The sequence below is a fragment of the Danio rerio genome, chromosome 8 (assembly GCF_049306965.1).
Source record: "Danio rerio strain Tuebingen ecotype United States chromosome 8, GRCz12tu, whole genome shotgun sequence".
NCBI lineage: Eukaryota > Metazoa > Chordata > Actinopteri > Cypriniformes > Danionidae > Danio > Danio rerio.
This window is the reverse complement of record NC_133183.1, coordinates 31,473,775-31,496,312: the sequence shown is the minus strand read 5'-3', so window position 1 is coordinate 31,496,312 and position 22,538 is coordinate 31,473,775. Positions and strand designations below refer to the sequence as shown.

The following is a 22,538-nucleotide window of genomic DNA, read 5'->3' as shown; positions in this document are numbered from 1 at the left end:
TTTTGTTATCAACACAGTCCATAATTCATTTTTCAATGTAAAAAAAAAGTAAAAGAGAAAAAATATTTTTGATTCAACTAATCTTTTACTGATTAACTGTGTGATTACATCAAAACTGACGAAACAGAATTATTATACGTTTTAAGAGTTCGCCCTTAGCTTATGATTGATTATAAAACGTGTTTGGCATGCTGTCCCGGGAGAGAGCCCTGAGCTTGTGAGATCCTCGAGCCCGGGGCTCCCTCCCATTGCAGGGAGAAAGAGGAATTTGAGCTCAGGTAAGTTTCGAGAACTTGATTATGATAAATGTAGATTATGAATAGCGATGGAGAGTGTATGCTGAATTTAATGTTTGTCTATGATGGCAATTTAGTTTTGTCAATTTACTAATGTTACAAGTTACATGTTTTTGGTCTGTGGGAAGAAACCGGAGAGCCCGGGGAAAACCCATGCAAACACGGCAAGAACATGCAAACTCCACAAAGAAATGCCGACTTGGCCAGGTAAGATCTGAGGCAGTGACATTCTTGCTGTGAGGCAATGATGCTAACCACTGGGCCTCCGTGCTGCCCTGACAAGGAAAAGGGTGGAGTAGGGGTGGAAAGGAGAATTCTTCAAAAAGAAGATGGCTAAGGTAAAATACTCTGGATATTTATAGTGATTCAGGAATCGTTTGATTGGTGAATTGTGTTTTAGCTAACGAAGGACCAGCTGCTATCAATCATAAGTGCGTGCTCTTCTCTAAATTATGTTATAAAACAAAAAAACTTCACTTAGTGAATTGCAACACATTGTAACAGTGCATTGTTTAATAAAATTTTATATCACTGTATATGATTGTAAATTACTCCCGTCTCTCCCTCCCCCACCCTCTTCACTAAAAAAGACTGAAACTTGCCATCTTATTGTGATTTCAAATACACAAATCTTTCAAAATACCGAAACATGACCACATTTAGGCTTGCGTTTGATTGTCTGATTGAGCTTGAAGAAACAATCCTTGTGTGACAAAGCTCACTGTAGGTCTACCGTGATTCTGTTATTACCGCAATAAAAATAGTGATAAAGAATTTATGCGCTAAATTTATACAATTTTTTTTGTTGTTGTTGAAATTAGGTTCATTTAATACAATATAAGCATTTCCATCAGCATCATCTGTAAAGAATTCAGGCACTAAACCTGGCTAAAGATAAAGAGTCATATGGTATGACAAACAGATAAAGATATAGGTAGAGTTAGTCTTTAGTATGTCACAGACAGACTGCCATAAAGACAGAGACAAAAGAATAGACAGAGTAGACAGAAATGTTGATAGATAGAACAATTATGTAACTATTTATTCTTGTCATTACAATCCAAATTCTCGTGGTCTTGCCCACGTTTATTTTAAAATCAAAACCTCCTCCTCAAATAAATAAATAAAACAAACGATGTCTTACCTTAAAAACCAGCTCTCCAATAAGACCATTCCAGGTCCCATCTGCTTGCTGGCTGCCATATTTGTGATCAGGGGCCACGTAGATCTCATATTTGAAGCCAAGATAGTTGGCCAGAGCGTCCAGCACATCGATTGAGAAACCCTGGTACTTCTTAGGTTTTCCAAGCACATTTTCAGACACCATCACAAACGGTTCTTCCTGGAGAGACAAATGACACAGAAATCATTATATCAACTTATAAATAGACTAAATCAACTAGCCATAAGCAACAAAAACATTCGAAGAGGATTAAGACACACACACAACAACAACAAGTCGGACGGTAATGCCTACGGACATTGAAGTAAAAGGGGGCAACGGTTTTAGAGTCGGCAGGGTATCATAAATAGTCTAGCGCGAACACAGCTTGACGTTCATGATTCTGAGGGTGGCAGATCCGTTCCTGGAGCTGACACAAGTGTTTACCTGAAGCAGATGCATAAGCTCCTACAGCAGCTTAGCTAATGCTCATAATTTGATTTTATTTTCAGCAGGAGGCAATGCGGCTGTATATGGGCTGAAGCTTAATGTCACTTGGCTTTAACCTCCCCTTATGAGCTGTGGCATAATTCGGGGGAAAAAAAAGTCAGATGGGAATTAGTGCCACGTCATATCCAATCAAGGGTAATGTGGGGAAAGTAAATATGCATTTGTTTGTTTTGGGGGTGCTTGAGTGAATTTTTGCAGATAATGAAGTCATCGTGACAACTCTTGGTGATATTTAGTATGGTAATAAATATGGATAAAGAAATGTTGATGCGTTTGATCTTGATGGCATAGGTCTGCTATGCTGCTGCTGCTGCTGCTGATTTGATTATTGGCTCACAGCAAGTATCAAGTCTTGCTACTGCCAGTATATTCACATACATGCTGTCTGAGAAAACAGCACAATGCTCCTGAAAAAAATAACATGTATGCAACCACAGTAGCAGTTCTGTACACTGGTGGAGCTGAGGTGGAGGAGTGATCTGAAAATGTGCTATGGACCCATTTAAATATTTGAACTCCTGCAACTTGACCGCATGCAACCTGTCGACTGGACTGGATGTATTGCAGTGATGTCCAGGCAGGTCAATGCACGCAATATGAAAATTTGTAGTTATTTGTTTTTTTGGAACAAAAAACAATTCTATTCACAAACGAGTAATAAAAAATGAAACAGCTTTAAGGTTGTCTCCACATTACCTCCAACATTTTTAGTGGTCTATGAGTTTCTAGTATTCATTCATTCATTCATTCATTCATTCATTCATTCATTCATTCATTCATTCATTCATTCATTCATTCATTCATTCAATCATTCATTCATTCATTCATTCATTCATTCATTCATTCATTCATTCATTCAATCATTCATTCATTCAATCATTCATTCATTCATTCATTCATTCAATCATTCATTTATTCATTCATTCATTCATTCATTCATTCATTTAACCATGGTGAGCGGATAGAGAATAATGGCTCTTGCTTTTGCAGTCCTTTATTTCGGACACCGCAAGAATCCAGCTTCTCTCCCATGGTGCACAACAAAACTGAAACTTCTGTGCGACTGCCACAAAGGGATGTATTCCGACAGTCGTGTCCGAATGTAGTGAGCAATGGAAAGGGCGTTTATGTTGTGAATCATGACTTCTTTCATTTTGGTGATTTGCAGCCCCCTCAGGCCAGAGGAAGTTTAACAGGCTGGGTGTGGCCAACTGGAGAAGGGCCTGCTGGGAGTACATAGTCTTTAGACGTTACCTTCAGTCTGTTTGGTGGCCAAAATTGTTTAATTTTGTTTATTCAATATCAGTTCTGCGTTTAAATTAACACTACAATAAACAGCAACAAATGAAGACTTGTCGTTCCATGTACTATCTCTACAAAAAAGGTTTTATCTGCAAAGTCTAACTCTAGCTTGGCTCTATAAGATTCTTTCTGTGAGTCAATCAGCATTTCCAATGCACACATGAGGACCAATCAAGATTTTCTTTGTCATTTTGCCAGACTGCTCCATTGACAGTGGCAAAGACCAGAAAAAAACACAACATTTAGAAGTATTGGCATTTTTTTTTTACATTAAGATAAAATGTTATATTTTAAAGGGTTAAAAAAAGAAATTTATTAATTAAAAAAAATATATTTATTAAATGTGAAATATTTTTATTCGTTTATACAGTATATACAGTACATGTCAGTGAAACATTATTCAGTGTTTATTAAGCTCTGTTAAACAACTCATTTGCACATTGTCTGTTTCCTTTTAAAGTCTTTAAATCTAATGTTAAGCCTTGAAGGGCAAATACTTAATTTAATTCATGTATAAACAATTCAGTAAATACTGTATAATTCATTAATTCATATAAACTATATAATTCAATAAAGATTACCATATTATTCATAAAATTAACATCTGAGCTGGCAAAATATTTACCATAGCCTTGTATGCTTAATTTGAAAAAGAAAAATATATTCATCCTAAAACATGAATGCTATAGAAAGCAAAATATTAACTTTCTCAAACATCAACATGTTACAACACCAATTTTAATCTTTAAATTAAATTAATAAGCATTATATTTCTTGAAAAGTAATGCTTCAATTAATGATCTGCCAGATAGAACCTTATAATTCCAAGTGGAAAATTACTTTTTAGAATTCGAAGGTTCTATCTGCATTTGACATTTTTTTTTACCCCATTTTGCAAATTTAAGAACATTTTGGGTCGCTGTCATGTTTATGTATGAAAGAGAATTGTTACACTCATATTGTTTGCTATATGGAATGCAAAATCTTTGAAGCTCAATTTCCTTAAATCATTTAGAACGCAGATAGAACCTTATAATTCCAAGGTTATGACGTGTAATAATAATAATAATAATAATAATAATAATAATAATAATAATAGTAATAATAATAATAATAATAATAATAAAGGTAAAATTAAGAAATGAAAATCGTAAAAAAATCATCATTTAATTGCGTAACTAGAAATATAAATTAAATTCAAATATATATTTAAAATACAAATAACAGGTAAATTCTGGATTTAATCTAAGCTGTTTAGTCTCCATCACACAACCACATACCTGGCCTAAAAGCACTTGCTAGTAAATTATTAGTATTCTGTTACAAAACAATAACAGAAAAGTACACTCTCTTCACAGATTTACACAGTTCTCAGTAAATATTTCAGAACAGCTTGAAATTTCTGGGAATGAAAATGTAGCCAACATACTCTGAAATGACATTTTCAGTGTAAGGGGTGCCTGAACACACTGTCCTTTTTCTCAGTTTTATATATAGAGAGACAGAGATAGAGTCTCACATTTATCAAAACATTAACTTGATGGTGCTTGTCAGTCATACATTATTCATAGTATGAGTTCTGACTGACTCATCCGATCCCTAATGCTCAATTAGGGATTTAAGGTTTTACTGTGCTCACATCAAAGAAATTAAGTCTTTTACGAGAAGGATCTTAAATGAAAAATATATACCCGGATTCACACTCATCATACAAGCATTAGCTCTGCCAAAAACTGAAGAAACTTCATCTGCAGCAGCGAGACTCACCGCCATTGGAATTGATTAGTCGTTTTCCACAGATAAAGACGAGCGGAGTCTCCGTGGATCTCCAAAACCAGCTTGGCAGACTATTGTGGAGGTGGATATGATGCGATTTGGATTTAGTCTGAGCTTTGGGCCTACTGGGTTTCATAAAAAGGTCTACAAACATTGTCATACACTGCCAAACTGACTCTGGAGAGTTTCTGAAGGTCAAACAGAGAAAGCGCATTTTTTATAAGGAGAGAATTTTAGAGAGGGACTGTGGAAAAGATTCAAGGACGAGCAAGTTCCAATAACTATGAAAGCATGGCAGAGATTTAATGTACATTTGCAATATACAGTACATTCCACTACCCTGTCAAAAGTAAAAGGGAAAAAAATGTTGGTATACAGGAAGGGATGTAATGCATATGCCAGTTTGATTAATTTGTGAATTATAAGTGCTGTGACAGAGCATTTACTTTAAAGGCACAATATGTACTTTTTTTTCATTAAAATGTCCAAAATATAAAATATCCAAAAAGCCACTAGAGCAGTGTTTTTGCACTAGAGTATATTTTGCTGACTTACAGTATGTGCTTGCATTATCCAAAATGTTTTAAAGAATTTCGAGAAACAAGCAGTTTTAACTAGTTTCTGTAACTGAAGAGGATCCAGATGAGTGTTTATTGATGAATGGTTAAAACAGTCAAGGTCAAAATCAGGGCGAGGAGTCTGAAAGAAAACTGGGTGGAGCTGCAAGCTGAGCTGCATTCAATGCTTTTAATGCACACACCTTACTCCAACCCTAACCCTACCCTTCACAGTGACGTTACTAGTCACTAGCTCCATGGAGTGTCTGACATCGCATGTCTGAGGCTACGTGTAGACGATATCTGCATCCAGATACTATTGAAATCAGAAGCAATGACAGGGTTAATCCACAAACAAAAATTCAAAATAAAGGGGAGAGGTCAGGGCAGCAAACAATCGATAATCCAAACACAGTCCAAAGTTGCAAAAGACAGAAACCAGGAGAACACGGTGAAACACTCAGAAATGTCTATTACATGAAACAAGACTCACAAACACTGGTGTGTGGGTTTGAGTGAGTGGGTGTGCCACACAATAGATTGTAGTGTATCAGCTGTGTTAATGCAAAGCATTATGGGCAGTGTAGTCTAAATGTGTGAGAGTGTGGGCATCTTGATCTAGATCATGACTATAGCTGGTGACAATAACAGTCGCAATGTAATGAGGTCACACACCCTCCATTTTTCCCCCCTGTGTATTTTATTAAACTGCACAGAGCAGTATTATACAAGAAATATAAAACATATTTAGAATAATAAAACAAGGCTGCTTCTTCCTCACAAGATCATGATTGGTAGAACCGAACGCCGTGTTGCGCTGCTTTCAGAATTTTTATCAGTGGTCTTGTTTTGCTTTGATAACTTTCAGCCTTACTCTGCTTCATACTGCCATGATAAGTTTTGAATACTTTAGCTCATAGCTCAGCTAACATTCTAACATCTACTGTATTACATCCTGTAGGATGCAATCAAGAGAAATTACATCCTGTAGGACTGGGGTCACCAAGCCTTTTTTTTGGAGGACCAGTGCCCTGCAGATTTTAGCTCCAACCCCATATCAAACACACCTTAATAAGCTTATCAAGGTCTTACTGGGTATACTTGAAACATCCAGGCAGGTGTGTTGAGGCAGGTTGGAGCTAAACCCTGCAGGGACACCGGCCCTCCAGGACGGAGATTGGTGACCCTTGCTGTAGGATGTAATAAAGACAACAACTTTTGTGATTTCACACTCAATCATGTTGTCATCAATCTATGCCTTTATTTGTTATGAATATGTGCCCTCTAGTGGTGAAAATTACTTTCTTATTCACATACTGTGACAAACAATAGGTTGAGATACTTTCAAAAAATCAGAAGATTCCTAAAATAAGGACTCTTCAGGACTAGACGGGTCTCATTTTGATTTACTTGATATTGCCTATTGATCATATCTTGTCAACACTGGCATTGATACCATTTTATTTAATTTGAATAAAAAAGACAAAAATATGTAGAAAATTTCAAGTTAATTTATTACTGCTGAACTTCAAAGCAGTTTACACATACCTGCAAGGTGTATAAAGGTGCATAATGTAGGTGCATAAAGAAGAAAGACATGAATAACTAAATACAACATATTGCATCAGTTGGATGGCATGTTTTACTAATTATCCAATAGATTTACTAATTCTTAGTAAGTGGTTGTGAACATTTTATATGGGATAAATTTAAAGAAAATAAATTCAATTTAGTAGTGTTCAAATGTTCAATTGTTTTTTTTTTCACCCATATAAATTGTGTGCAACCACTTACCTTAAAAAAAGCAAATCCAATGAATTACCTTTTTTTCAGTATACTGCATGTTGATTTTCAGACACCACACCCTCTATAGACTACTTAATAGAAAAAAAAATGATAATAGGACATGTCTGGAAGTCAAATTGGAATAACTTACAATACAGACACATTTATACATTCATTAAGTCTTTACTAAGTAAAATAATTATAAACAAATGTTAATTGTAACTTAATTATTAAATCATTTAAAAATTACATAATTCTAAACAGACTTTCCTAATATTTAAGTTTTCATTAACTTGTATTCATCTGGCTACACAAATCTTTTACAATTTCATATCACAGCATTAATGAAATGGTTATACAGACTATTGATACCATCAGACTTTTATCTAATAGTAAGTTTGGCAGAGTAAATTCTGATTTAGTACAAATTAAGTAGCAATGTCACACTGTTCACAAACAAACAAACAAACAAACAAACAAACAAACAAACAAACAAACAAACAAACAAACAATAAATAAATAAATAAATAAATAAAAAATATATATATAAATAAATAAATGAATAAATAAACTAGATCTAAAGAGCTAGTGAGGAATCAGCCTATACTGTGCTGAGAAAGAAAGAAAGAAAGAAAGAAAGAAAGAAAAGAAAGAAAGAAAAAGAAAGAAAGAAAGAAAGAAAGAAAGAAAGAAAGAAAGAAAAGAAAAGAAAAGAAAAGAAAAGAAAAGAAAAGAAAAGAAAAGAAAGAATTGGTATTTTATCAAAACCTTCTGAAGCTATGTGATTTGTCCCACTGGGAAATATTTAAATAATTAAATAGTTAAGCTGGAACAGATATTGAGCAAAAGATGTCTCTTTTAACATTTTTCCAAAGTCTAAACTACAAACCAGGAGTTTGTTTAGTTAAAATTCATGAGAAAGCACACTAGCATAATATCCATAATATCTTTAAAGGAAAACATTAAAGCTGGTCCTCCTGACTTTTTTTGTATAAAAGAGAGCACTGCATTTAGCCAAGCATTTACAGAAAAACAAATTAGATGCCCTTCTTGCACTAAAAGATTTCAAAACTATTGAAGTATATAAAGTCTTCTAAAAACACTCAAGGCAAAGTTAATACAGCTAGAATCTTTCATAGACCTAGGTGGCTCTATTCAACACACAGCTGCTTGCTAAAGGCAACTTTAACTATTACATGGACTGCAAATATCTTCTTTCAGAATCTCCAGCAGCTCCATGGACATACCATGATCATCCAATACTAATGACCCAATGTAACTTAAAAAAAAAACAAAAACAAAAACAAAGTGTATCTTTCATATGTGCTTAAATCTCTTTTGAAGTCTTAATAGTTACAGTAAAAAGTCAAAACAGGCCAAAAACTAAACTAAACTAAACTAAACTAAACTAAACTAAACTAAACTAAACTAAACTAAACTAAACTAAACTAAACTAAACTAAACCATTTGACTAACATTTTTTATTTCTTTGCACTTTAATACATTTTTCTGGACATTATAGAAGAATAATTGACTTTTCTTTGCACGGCACCTAATAAATGCTGAGCAAAACTCTGAGTAATGTATTTCAGATTTGCAAAAATGTTTACAGCGTTCTCTAGTGGTTTGTCATCTGAGTGATTCATTTAAGGTTGTGGAAAAAAATGAGCTGAGTAAATAACCCGATCTCATGACAATTTATAACTTTTTGAATTAATGTCTAATTTGTATGAATTTATACAATCTCATTCATCCAATTTACTTATCCCCAACTGACAGTTGGGTTTAGTGGTGGGGTTGGGTGCCATGCCTCCTTTTTAAAATCGTATGTATTCGTATGACTAAAATCGTATGAATTAACTACCCAAACTGACAAAATGTAACATACGTTTCCTCGTGAGATCAGGCTGAAGTAAGTATAACCCAACAAAACAAAACAAAACAAAACAAAACAAAACAAAACAAAACAAAACAAAACAAAACAAAACAAAACAAAACAAAACAAAACAAAACAAAACAAAACAAAACAAAACAAAACAAAACAAAACAAAACGTTTCACACATAATCCGCCTATTCATTTCTGTAGATTGAAGTGTGGAGTAAGAAAGAGTGTGAAAACGGCAAAACTCTCATACTGTTACCATCCATGCATCAATGGCCCAGTGAAAATAATAGCCTGCTGTTTATTTTTCATATTCCCTTAAACAAATCCCTATTGATGTCTGAAGTGTTTCTGGGAATATGTCAGGCAGATTTATCATGGAAGGAGCGTTATTGACTGCATGCAGCCTGCACATTAAGCCAGCGCTTTCTAATCCTCACCAGACCCCTATCGCTCAATAAGCTATTAGAGGAAGTGAGGATATGCATGCCAACTCGCACTATAGCCAAGAGGTGCCATCTATCAGACCTCCCTCTGAGGGGCCCGCGCGAGACCCCTGCCGAATTCTCCCGGTCCAATTGGCCATCAGCACGATCTGAAGAATATCTGTAACACTTAAGACTGGGGGCAAAAGCGCAGCGACAATGACCCTTTTAACGGAATTCCTTCGGTATCGCTTTTTTATCTACATTGAGACATAGCTGTGTTCTTATTGAGCTGCCCAGAAGGGGTACGGCTCCCCACACTTGTGTTCAAGCCATGTTGCATTGATTCCCTCTCTCATTATATGACCATCCCTTTTACCAGCTACACATACAGCGGTTCTGATTCACTGTGATCTTGTGGACAATCACTGTCGCTGCTATGAGAATCAATAGCAGCGATGGGGCAAGGTGATGCATGTCTCTAACATTACTATCATTTTGTAAGTGTTGCTAAAAGCATGCATGTGGTTTGATCATGCAATGCAAATTTATATATAGAAAAAAATATATTATATTTTTTCTTATGCTATTGTTATACTGTACAGTTTTTTGTCTTGGTTGGGAGTTGGTTTGGTTATGAAACAAATGATTATAGCAGCACCTTTTACAATCTTTTTTGGATTGAGGTAGAGGTGTGAACCTACACTGGTCTAACGGTTACGAATATCATGTCATTGATTCGGTTCAATTCGATATCTCGGTGCATCAACGTTGCTTTCCATACACAGTTTAATATTTTCTTCACAGCTGACCAATTCTTGTACTAAAATACTATTTGTAATACAATTTAATACTTTAATACAGACAGTCAGATATATAAACTGTACCTTTAAACAACACGAGCATTTATAGCAAATAGTCTAGCAAGTTCGTTCTTACACCGATTGGTCTCGCGCTGCGATTGGCTCTTATGCGCTGGCCCTCTTTACAGATGAGTGACACTGATAAACGTCAGCGGCGATCACAGCTGATCCATGATAGACACGGTGAAGAAAACTCTGCAGACACTCGCTCGTGTCTGTATCAAGAAGTATTGCTGTAACAGCCAAGATGAGAGGAAACGTCATGCCAGCAGAAGAAACTATAAATTTTGACACCCTTAGATTGAAGAAGTTTGCATGTTCTCCCCGTGTAAGTGTGGGTTTCCTTCGGGTGCTCCCGTTTCCCCCACAAGTTAAAAGACATGTGGTATAGGTGAATTAGATAAGCTAAATTGTCTGTAGTTTTATGTGTGTGAATGAGAGTGTATGGGTGCTTCCCTGTGATGGGTTGCAGCTGGAACGGCATCTGCTGAGTAAAACATATTCTGGATACGTGGGCAGTTCATTCCACTGTGGTGAAAATATAAAAAAGTAAAATATCTTGACAGCTTATATGGCATAAACAGCATAAATGAACGTAAATCAACAGATAATACCATAAAAGGAGGGGAACACTGTTTGCTGTCAAGATTGATACAGTTTATAAACATAATTTTAAACATGAAAATGCAAATACACTATTATTATTATTATTATTATTGTTATTATTATTATTATTATTATTATTATTATTTCCATTATAACTACTACTACTACGACGAGATGACAATTACGATGACAACAACAGCAACAACAACAACAACAACAACAAATGATAATAATAATATATCATGCACAATGGGACCCAATTAAAGGGCAAAATGATCTATTAATGTACATTTTAAGTACAAATAAATGAACAGCATGCTAGTGATAGGCATTCAAATTATTCATTTATTTATAAATTTTTCCTTCGGCTTAGTCCCTTAAATCATCAGGAGTCGGCACAGCGGAATGAACCATAAACTTATACAGCATATGTTTTACACAGTAAATGCTCATCAAGCTGCAACCCAGTACTGGTAAACACCCATACACACTCATTCACACACATACAGTCTGGACAATTTAGTTTATTCAATTTACCTATACAACATGTCTTTGGACAGTGGGGGAAACCAAAGCACTGGCAAACACAGGGAGAACACCACACAGAAATGCCAACTGACCCAGCTGGGACTCGAACCAGCGACCTTCTGAGAAGGGTTTGGCTGCAAACACAATGCAATCTCATACTAGTGCAATCTCAGACGCACATTAAGCAGGATGCAATGTCAGCCCCGCATGCGCACTTGAACCTGCATGTTCGACAGCGTGTTTCAAGCTTGCCAGTCTCTTACTTGTACACTCCACTCGCACTGTAAGTATATTATACGTCTGATTATGTTGAACTAAAAGTGTTTTTTATATGTTTTACATAGTGTCATGATCACCAGCGCTCTAACATCCAGAGATCGCTGGTAAACACTCACTTTCACACAAACTACAAATCTGCCGGTTTATGGACTACAGATTACAGAACCCAGTCATGAAACACACACTCACCTGCTCCAAGTCACCACTGATTAGACACTCACAGATGAAGCTATATATATATATATATATATATATATATATATATATATATATATATATATATATATATATATATATATATATATATATATATATATACACACACACATACAGTTGAAGTCAGAATTATTAGCCCCCCTGAATTATTATAACCCCTGTTTATTTTTTTTATTTTTTTCAACACATTTCTAAATATAATAGTTTTAATAACTCGTCTTTAATAACTGCTTTATTTTATCTTTGCCATGATGACAGTAAAAAATATTTTACTAGATATTTTCAAGACACTTATATACAGCTTAAAGTGACATTTAAAGGCTTAACTAGGTTAATTAGGTTAACTAGGCAGGTTAGGGCAATTAGGCAAGTTATTGCATAATGATGGTTTGTTCTGTAGTCTATCAAAGAAAAAAATAAAAGGGGCTAATAATTTTGTCCTTAAAATGGTGTTTAAATTAATAACTGTTATTAAAAATTAATAACTGTTTTTATTTTAGCTTAAATAAAACAAGACTTTCTCCAGAAGAAAAAAAATATTATCAGACATGCTGTGAAAATTTTCTTGCACTGTTGAACATGATTTGGGAAATATTTAAAAAAGAAACAAAATTTAAAGGGGAGTTATTTATTCTGACTTCAACTGTATATATACATACATCATACATCTGTTTAACTGTGTTGACCATTGCTTGCCTAACTTCCCTAATAAACCTGCATTTGGATCCTAACCTTGTTGTCAGTGTCACTTCCCCTGGTTACAAGTAGATTGGAGTGGAACTAATTTGTTTTAAGGTTAGGCAACAAACGGCAAAAAACATCAAAAACAACAAATATTTTACTGAGATTGCACCGGTCTGAGATTGCATCATGTCTGCAGCCAGACTCTATCAGACCTTTTTGCTGTGAGGCGAGATTGCTAACCACTGAGCCATCATGTCACTGCATTCAAATTAATTTTGATTAAAAAAATATATATAATTACCAATTGTATACTTTTTTCCATTACTAATTCATATGAATACACTATATCACTTCTGTCTTCAATCTCTTCCAGATGTTTTGAAGACTCTCTCTTGCATGCAGAAATGATCCACTGAGTGAATCAAAAACATGTGTCATGTTGCAGTGAGACTGCAAGCTTTCACAACAGATGTGTGTATATGTCTGCAGTCAGTTCTTGTGTTTGGAACAGAACCAGCTTTTCTCAGGCTTGTGAGGAGCTGTCAGAACCAACTCGTCGCATATCCTGACACGTTTGCCACTGGGGTGTCTGAGAGCAGCGGGGAGTATAAGTTCCAAGGCACCGGTGGGCCACTAGCAGCTAGCAGCTAGCAGTGAGACTGAAAGAAGTGCTCCATCAGCCACCAGCAGGGAACATGCGCCTTCCCCATCCACCTGAAGGTTTACTTTACAAACAACAACATTTCCCAGGCTTCCAAGCTCCCTGCCTCCCTAACCATATGCTTCTGTACAAGGCTGTGTGGAACTACACTGGCACTCCATCTTCTGTTGGCTTTTCTTCATTTTTAGAGGAGTGATTCATCCTGATTTTTATACAATGTTTGAATAAGAAATTACAGTTCTGCACTCAAATACTTCACGGGTTCAATTAGTCTCTCCTAGACTGTAAATCAATGCCAGGCTGAAAATCCTGTGAACTCTAAATTGAAGTCATGATGTTATTATCCAAGATTCTTTGAGCAGAACATTCAGAGCCAGCGTTTTGACAAGACAGACTCTTTTTTTATTCTACACACAGACTATACTATAAAGTAAGACAGCTCACAAGGACAGGAGTTTTTTGTCTTTGGTTGTTATTTAATATTGTCACATAATATACACTCACTGGCCATTTTATTAGGTACACTTGTCCAACTGCTTGTTAATGCAAATGTCCAATCAGCCAAAAACATGGCAGCAACTCAATGGATTTAGGCATGTAGACATGGTCAATATAATCCCCTGAAGTTCAAAGCGAGCATCAGAATGGTGAAAAAAGGTGATTTAAGTGACTTTAAACGTGCATGGTTTTTGGTGCCAGACTAGCTGGTCTGAGTATTTCAGAAACTGCTGATCTACTGGGATTTTCACGTACAACCATCTCCAGGGTTTACAGAGAATGGTCAGAAAAAGAGAAAATACCTAGTGAGCGGCAGTTCTGTGGGTGCAAATGCTTTGTTGATGCCAGAAGTCAGAGGAGAACTGGACAATACAAGATTGGATAAACATTGCCTGGTCTTATGAGTCTCAATTTCACACTTTGGGCCCATTAGTACCAATTGAGCATCATGTCAACACCACAGCAGACCATGTCCATCCCTTTATGACCACAGATTACCCATCTTCTGATGGCTGATTCCAGCAGGATAACGTGCCATGTCATAAAGCATGAATCATCTCAGACTGATTTATTGAACATGACAATGAGTTCACTGTTCTCAAATGGCCTCCATAGTCACCAGATCTCAATCCAATAGAGCACCTTAAGGATGTGGTGAAACGGGAGATTATCATCATGAATCTGCAGCCAACAATTTTGCAGCAACCGCGTGCTGCTATCATGTCAATATGGACCAGAATCTCTAAGGAATATTTACAGTACCTTGCTGAATCTATGCCACAAAGGATTAAGTTAGTTCGGAGGGCAAAAAGAGAAAACCCAGTACTAGTATCTAATAAAGTGGCCGTTGAGTATGCAGGGAAAAATAATTGAGAATTGAAAAGCCATTTAAATTTGTATTATTTATTATTATTTAGAGAGAAATAATATCTGGTAAACTTTTGCCTTAAACTCATGTTGTGCAAACAACATGCAAAAAAGGAAATTATTTCATAGAAAGAACCCAGCAGGCTCTTGTGATGGTTTAAAAATCAACAAATCTCTTTAAATATTTCAAAGATGGAAAAAAGTGACGAGACAAGGGCATTAAAGTTAATGATATTTAAAATGAATAATTCACTATATATTTTTCAATGATAAAAAGAAAAATTGGAAGACTAAAGCAAGATTAAAGTACATGAATATGACTATATTTCTTGAACCATCTTTCCCCAATTTAAATTGATCTATTTTAAAACGTTACTGTATTACTGCTTTTTTTTCCCCACCTAATTTCCAACTACATTATTGGTCATTTAATATACGGGCCCTCTCATTTACATCTCATGATTCTTTGGCTGACTGGACTGAGGTAGAAAACCAATCATGCTCCCCCTCCTCCTGGCTGGGACTGACCTTCTCAAGTCTATCCTTGCTTTCCTCATTTAAGATAACAAATCCTGTAGTAACATTACTTTAAGATACATTAAAGTAATAGCATTACTTATTACTTCAAGATATAGTTTCAAATTAGAAATGGTATCTATGCTTTTTTCAAACCCAATTAACTACTTTACTCTCCATTTATTTGACATTCAAACTTATCTTAAAACAGAAATTTTTTACTCAAAGATTTGCTCATAAGAGGTAATTTTTCAACATTTCAACGATTATAACCAGTGTCGCCCCCAGAAAATTTTCATAGGGGTGGCCAGAAGAGGCCACACCAAATCTTGGGGTGGCACACAAAAAAATAATGAATTCAGTATAATGTTATATTTTTGTTTCTGGTAAATTAAATAATGTGACTTTAATTCATTTAATAAATTTGTCTGCAAACCAAATAAAAATTTATATTTAGTTTAAAAACACTTCTCATATATAGAAATAACTTTTCAGTTGTTTTTCACATACATTTATTGTACAGCATGCAGTATATGCCATGTATAAAATTAATGGAGATTAATGAGTTAAATGATAAAACAAACAAATGAACAAACTGAACAACAGGCATTACTATATACACACACACTCACTATACAGACCCTAATAAAATCATTTATCTACAGGTATATCCCTTTTTGAGCCATTTTATTAATGCAGCTTTTTCTATTGATGAACCTTAAAGTAAATATTAGCCTACATAGCCATTACTGTCGATTGAAGATGTGTGTGTGTGCTGTCAACGACGATCAGGGAGGGCAGTGGTGGTTCTACTTTATGACACCCTGGGCGAACCACCCCATATACCCACCCTCCTTTAATAGTTACATTTATTTTTCAATAAAAATAAAAATGTATTTATATTTATTCTAAATAAATACAATGAATATTATTATACAATTATTATTCTAAATAAATAACAGACATTAATCCTAAATGTTACTGGAAAACAATGTAACAGAGTGATATGCTAAGATCACTTAGGAAACCTTTTGCATGAATATTAGTTATGACAAGTCTATAGAATACAAAAATATGTGTTTTATAGAATTATCTGTTATGAAGTCTTACCTCCCTGACTCTTTATCCCTCCTTACTGCTTTATAGCCATGCTTAGTGAAAGTATTATCATCATCATATTATATAAACTTTAGTTTTGTCGACTTTCAAAACTCACTGTGTGCCGACACCTCTTCACAAAAGGCTTACTCCGGTTTCACGGTGCATGAGCGGCGCAATTTTTATCAGCGTGCATGTAAACAACCGGGATTCACACACGAGTGCGTGAGCCGCACAGGAATGGTTTTCTGCTCGCATGTGTCAGTTTGCTTTCACCAGCGTTGTTTCGGTTGCACATAGAAAACGCGTGTAAAAGATGTGAACGACCCTTAATGTCTTTATTCTGGGGTTGCCACTCTAAGTTAACACACTTGCATAAAGTAAATGGTATCCCAATGCTTTTACTAGGGGATGCTTTTTGTTGCATCATCTCCGCGTGCCGCCCAGCCCCAGCAAGATACTTGCAACGCCGCCCTGGCATTTGGCAAATTGCCCAAATCCGCCACTATGGGAAGAGAGGGGCAGTGAATCAGCTAGAGCTAGGTTGGTGGCACCAACAATAATTTAGTTGCTGCATGTTATTTATTTATCTATAGAAACATTGGGAATTTACATAAGTACATTTAAGTTAATAATATCAACAGCAAAATCATATTGGGGTGGCCACAGGGGTGGCCAGAGTTTACCCAGGGGTGCCCCTGATTATATCAAAAACACAATCTTAAAATCTCTTTTTTGCAAATATGCAACCTTAATCAAAAGAACTTTCCTTCATTCTCAAAGAGACACCAAAATCACCACTTTTCTAGTGGCTCTGGCTAGATCTGGTCCTGTCTGGTTTAAAAACTGCATGAACACACCAAACTGACTACAGCAACTACAATCCTAATGTACATTCAGTGTTTTTTTACATTTCCACAGGTCTGTATTGTCAATACACCAAAGGAAAACTGGATTTAGTGCTGCACACATACAAACCTTCAACAACGCAGTGTTTACAGTATGTACATTTCACAGCACCTTGCACTCACCACAGAGAGAATCACTCCTGAAAATAAGTCTGATAATCTAAATAATTTTACATAGGAGAAAGCTTGATTGCGTTCTCTCTTGACTTGCGTCGTTTGCTTAGCTTCGACACTTCATTTTTCTCACATTTCTAATTTGCAGCTGAATATCCTATCAGAATGCTCTTTCACTGATGGTTAATGCCTATTCTACTTTCTGAATCAGGCAAACTCCCTCTGACATGAGCTAGATGAGAAGTAGCATGTGGAACACAACAAACAAACTAGCCTGACAGTCACACAATGATAGTTCAGAAACGCCCAATGGCCAACCATCGACTAGGTGCAACCTGGCCTTAACACTAAAACTACAGAAATGGTCATTTAGATTTATTTTATTTTGTAACTTTTTCTAAATGTGTGAATATTTCTAACATTCTGACTTCATTTCCTTTATAAAATCATACATTTTCATCCGACTGAACTTGCCACTAAACTGAGAAAAACGTAAAATAGTTACGTTCCATGTGAGATCGAGCTGATTGACCTTATTCTCCACGTACGAGCGAATGCAGTTATTAGAATCTTTTTGGCTCAACACTTCTGGGTTCATTCATTTCCATTGACTTATGCTTCTTGATGTTGCAAATTAATATTTACTTACTGTGTTATTCTATTTTTATGCATAATCAGCAACACACTTGTTTGTAGAGCAAGCAGTTTGACCATTTTCTGTCATTTATTATCCCTTGTCTTTTCTCCCATGGGTAACTTAATCCGAAATTCTAAAACAATTGCAAAAACTAGCACATTTTCGCATCACATAATAACATCAAAACTTTTCCATGTGCCTTTTGAATCTCTGTTGCCTGGCAACTTCCTCCAAATAAAAACATTAATTTCTGATGGCAAAAACATAACTTTACTTGAGACAGGTTTTTCAAAACAACATATTCAGTCTGGTCAAAGAAATTGTTTAAAAATGAACTGTTTGCCCGCTCACAAGTATTATAAAATAATCAAATGACAAACATCATTTAAAGGCCAAGTCAGCTGCAAATGTGTGTAAAAATGAATGAACAAATGCTGACATAGCAGCTAGATGATTTAGTCTTAATTTAGTCTTAGATTTAGTATCTAGATGTGTACAGGGAGAGCATTGTTGTCATGGTCATTAACGAAGTGCACACTGTGACATGGCACAAATTAAAACATCATTGGTTGCTTCACCTGCTAGTCATACGGTCTCAAGGCCTTGCTATAAAAGACTACTGTCCTCAGGCATCTACAGCTAATCAACATGGGCTTACATGCATTCAATTCTAGTACCAGTAGGGGCAGCACACAGACTGCAAATTGCTAGTTATTGTGAGCAAATGTGGATGCACGTTATTCACAGAGCATTCTGTCAGAGCGAGAAATCACAGAATAAAAGAAATAGAGGGGTTAAGGAAGAGAAAGAGAGAAGAGACGCAGGCTAGCAGCATCACTGCTTTCTTCTCCAACTGACTTCAAAGCAGGGATATGAAGAATTTAAACCTCTGAATCTTTAAAGAACTCCAGGGACTTACTCAAATCGGCGCTGGAGGGAAGATAACGAAAACTCAAATCTCAATATAACCCAGCTCCCCTGGTCTACGTACATCGCACCCCAAAATTTTACTCTTAATGAACTTAGAGACTGGTGGCTTGATGTGAACAGACCTCTGGAGCTCACAAGAATATGGATTACTCTTGAGTTACTTCAACCTTATGAAGTCCAGTCAGACAGAGGAACTCCGAAACATGGGGGATCCTAATTAAGCCTGTTTGATGTCATTTATATTAGAAAGGCATCACTGACATCTTGTAAAACTTTGTAATTACAGTATGTGGAACATTGTATCTATTAGATCAGTGTTTCCCAACCCTGTTTCTGGAGGCACAAAACATTGCATATTTTGGATGTCTCCCTTATCTGACCCATTCACTTTAGGTTTTGGAGTCTCTTCTAATGTTCTGATGAGTTGATTCAGGTGTGTTTGATTAGGAAGGTTTAGGATTAGGAGGTTGAAAATGTGATGTGTACTGTTGGTGTGCCTTTAGGAACAGGGTTTGGAAACACTGTATTAGATGACATACAGCATTAACCCATTGACTTGGCTGGTAAAGTTGATGTGGTACATACCAGAACAGTGACCACCCGTAGGACGACCCCACGCATGTTGTTTTCCAGCTTTCGATCGGTCAGTGTTCCATTCAGTCCGTGGATTGGGTCCCAGGTGGCGAGCTGAGGAAATAAAGAAAGTTCACAGTAAGGTCACGACATGCACAGAAAGAAGTATTGATCGCACTAACAACCTATAGATTTTTACAGTAACATAAATGAGTTCATTTTTGAACAGAGGCACGAATAGTTTCGTTCTTTTCCTTTTTCTTCTTTCAAGTACTCATATGAGAAGAAAACTCATAAACGAGAGCTTTTGAATATCCCATTTATTTTTCTGCTAGACTTTATTAGCTTTAAATGTAGATTAATGGGCAGCGCTTGGACTGGATCTGTGCTCGGTTCTGTAGAGATAAACTTGATGAAAATCAAGCAATTTATTTCAATATGAAGAGTTCTGATGCAAAAGCCACTAAACGCCACTTCCGGGAAAAATGAGATAAAGGCATTGAGTGAATGTTACACCATCAACAAATAAATTTGCTTCAAATCATCTAAATCCCAGCGTCAGCGCATTCAGAAATAACAGTTTGTTTGCAAAAGCCGCTGAACGCCATTTGTCTTTGACAGCAAAAACCGCTATATCCCCAGAACCAATCAGAAGCGAGAATTAAATCATATGTTTTCAATGTAGCAGCGAGCTGATACACTGGCTTTATGAGGAGACATATTCCGCTCGATTTGGGTTTTAAAAGACGGAGTTTGATGAACTGCATGAGCCTGTTCGACTGTCAGTGAACAGCAAATGAAAACGTCCCTTACCTCAAAACTCTGTGCATCATAAGAAAAAGAAAACACAATGTGCTGTCAGAAGCGTAGGATGCATTCATAACGTGTTTTTGTGCAGCGACGCTACTTTGAATGAGTCTGATTTACTATACAATAAATGCCAACTCCATTTTACGAAAGTCAGTTAAGATGTTGTATTTTTTCCCCACGTGGATGCTATGAGGATAAACACGGGACCAAGACCTTAAGTATGGTGAAAATGAATTAATGACAGCTTCTAAAATTGTCTGAGAGGCATCTCTTTTTTGTCCAATAGGGTTACCTTGTGTTTTATTTGCTAATTTAAGCAATTTTTTAAAAGATAAATATAATGTATAAAACTATACATCATTTGTATTACTTCATAATACCTATATACATGATAAGCTTTTTATATTAATGGACAATGCACAGATATTGATGTTTCACAAACTACACTACATTTCTACTTTTAGACACACTATGTTTTTACTCTACATTATTTGAATTTACCAAACTTATAATAACCAAATCTAACTTAATTTAACCAAAATGTTTAGAATGTTTGTAATGTTTACATTGTTCTACTCACAATAAATCTAAATCCCAAATATCAGAAATGACACCAGATTGTTAAGATTTAATTAATGTCAGTTTTATTGTTATTGATTAAAGCACTTGAAAGATTTCATTTATTCATTTTCCTTCTGCTTTCCCCCTGGTTTATCACAGAGGAATGAACCGCCGTTTACCTGACAGATTTATATATTTAAAAATTTCAGGTAATTTGTGTTTTATGTTTGGTAAAATAATTTGTAATGTCATCTTCATTTTCAACTAATTACACTGTCTTGTTCCAATAGGTGGATTAAGAGGGTTTTGCATAAAGCAGAAGTGGATTTAGCTGGTTTTGATGCAAAAGAAAATTAATTTTGTTAAAAAACAAAGAACTGTCTAAAGTGACATTTTTGAAAAGAAAAAAAAAAAGATCTTTTATTTACAAGCTAATAATAACCTTATCATTACATGTAAAATGAAACTTCTGAACCTTATCAGAGGAGCCTGATAGAAAATGCTTATTTACAAGAAAAAAGGTCTTAGAGGATTTAGAGGTTTTAAACTCTTCATATATACTCTTACTAAATATATGGGCTGATGTCAGTAAGGTTTAGCTCTTTTTTGGACAAAATCAACACTTTGATTGATCTTGCAATTGTTTAAATTGGATGGTAAAAATATAAATAAGTGTGAATCCCAAAAATAATTAAGCAGCCCAAATAGATTTTTTTAAATTGGTAATAATGAGAAATGTTTTATAAGCATCCAATCCAAAAGTCTGAAAGATTTTTTTAAGTATCATGTGACACTGAAGACTGAAGCAATGATGCTAAGAATTGATCTTTGACATTGCAGGAATAAAGTATGTTTTGGAATGACTCTAAATATATTTCAAAATATTAATATTAGAGAAAAAAACAGCATAAATGTATGAGAGTACTGTACAGCCTTATTAAAAATCTGACTGAGCCCACACTTGAATGGTATAATGGTGCATATTATACTACTTTGTTTGAAAAAAAAAAATCCCTGTTTTTTTTTTTTTTTTTTTTTTCAAAAACCCTGAAAAATATGAGATGAGCTTGAGCTTCTGAGCAATTAAATATTCCTCAGGGTATAACAGAACTGGCTGTTTTAAGGTGGTTGGTGGGGAGAGGAGATTTCATACTCATGCATTAAAAAATGTCTATGTAAAAGCTATTAGATTATCCTTTGATGTGATCAAAGATCTCTGATGTGTTTGGTAGAATCAGCTTGACAGCTGGGCAAGTTTGTGGCCCATAGATTGTTCCCTTAGAACACAATTCCCTCTGGATCCAACGCAAATATGCAACTGCCTCATCAACAGTGAAATCTGAACTTAACAAGACAAGCTTCTCTGACTGAAGTTTGGTCAGTGAGTTTAATTATGTTTATCCATTGGTCTTCCTACGTACAGTATTAGTAAATGTGTTCTTAAGAGCAAACAATGCTTGGGTTTTCCACCACAGTTCATGCCGTCTGACAAA

The 22,538-nt window shown here is 35.5% G+C and overlaps 1 protein-coding gene across 14 annotated transcripts in view; it reads right to left on the bottom strand.

The window, feature by feature from the left end:
• The window catches only part of grid2 (glutamate receptor, ionotropic, delta 2), a 704,448-nt gene that overhangs the window by 175,386 nt on the left and 506,524 nt on the right, over window positions 1–22,538 (bottom strand). For all 14 annotated transcript variants that reach the window (XR_002459338.2, XM_073909344.1, XM_073909341.1 and 11 more), the window contains 2 exon segments: window positions 19,687–19,788; window positions 1,441–1,638 (listed from right to left, as the gene is read on the bottom strand). Coding sequence is in view for 13 of the 14 variants with exons in the window: in XM_073909344.1 (XP_073765445.1) it covers window positions 1,441–1,638; window positions 19,687–19,788 (300 nt within the window). In the remaining variant the exon portion in view is untranslated.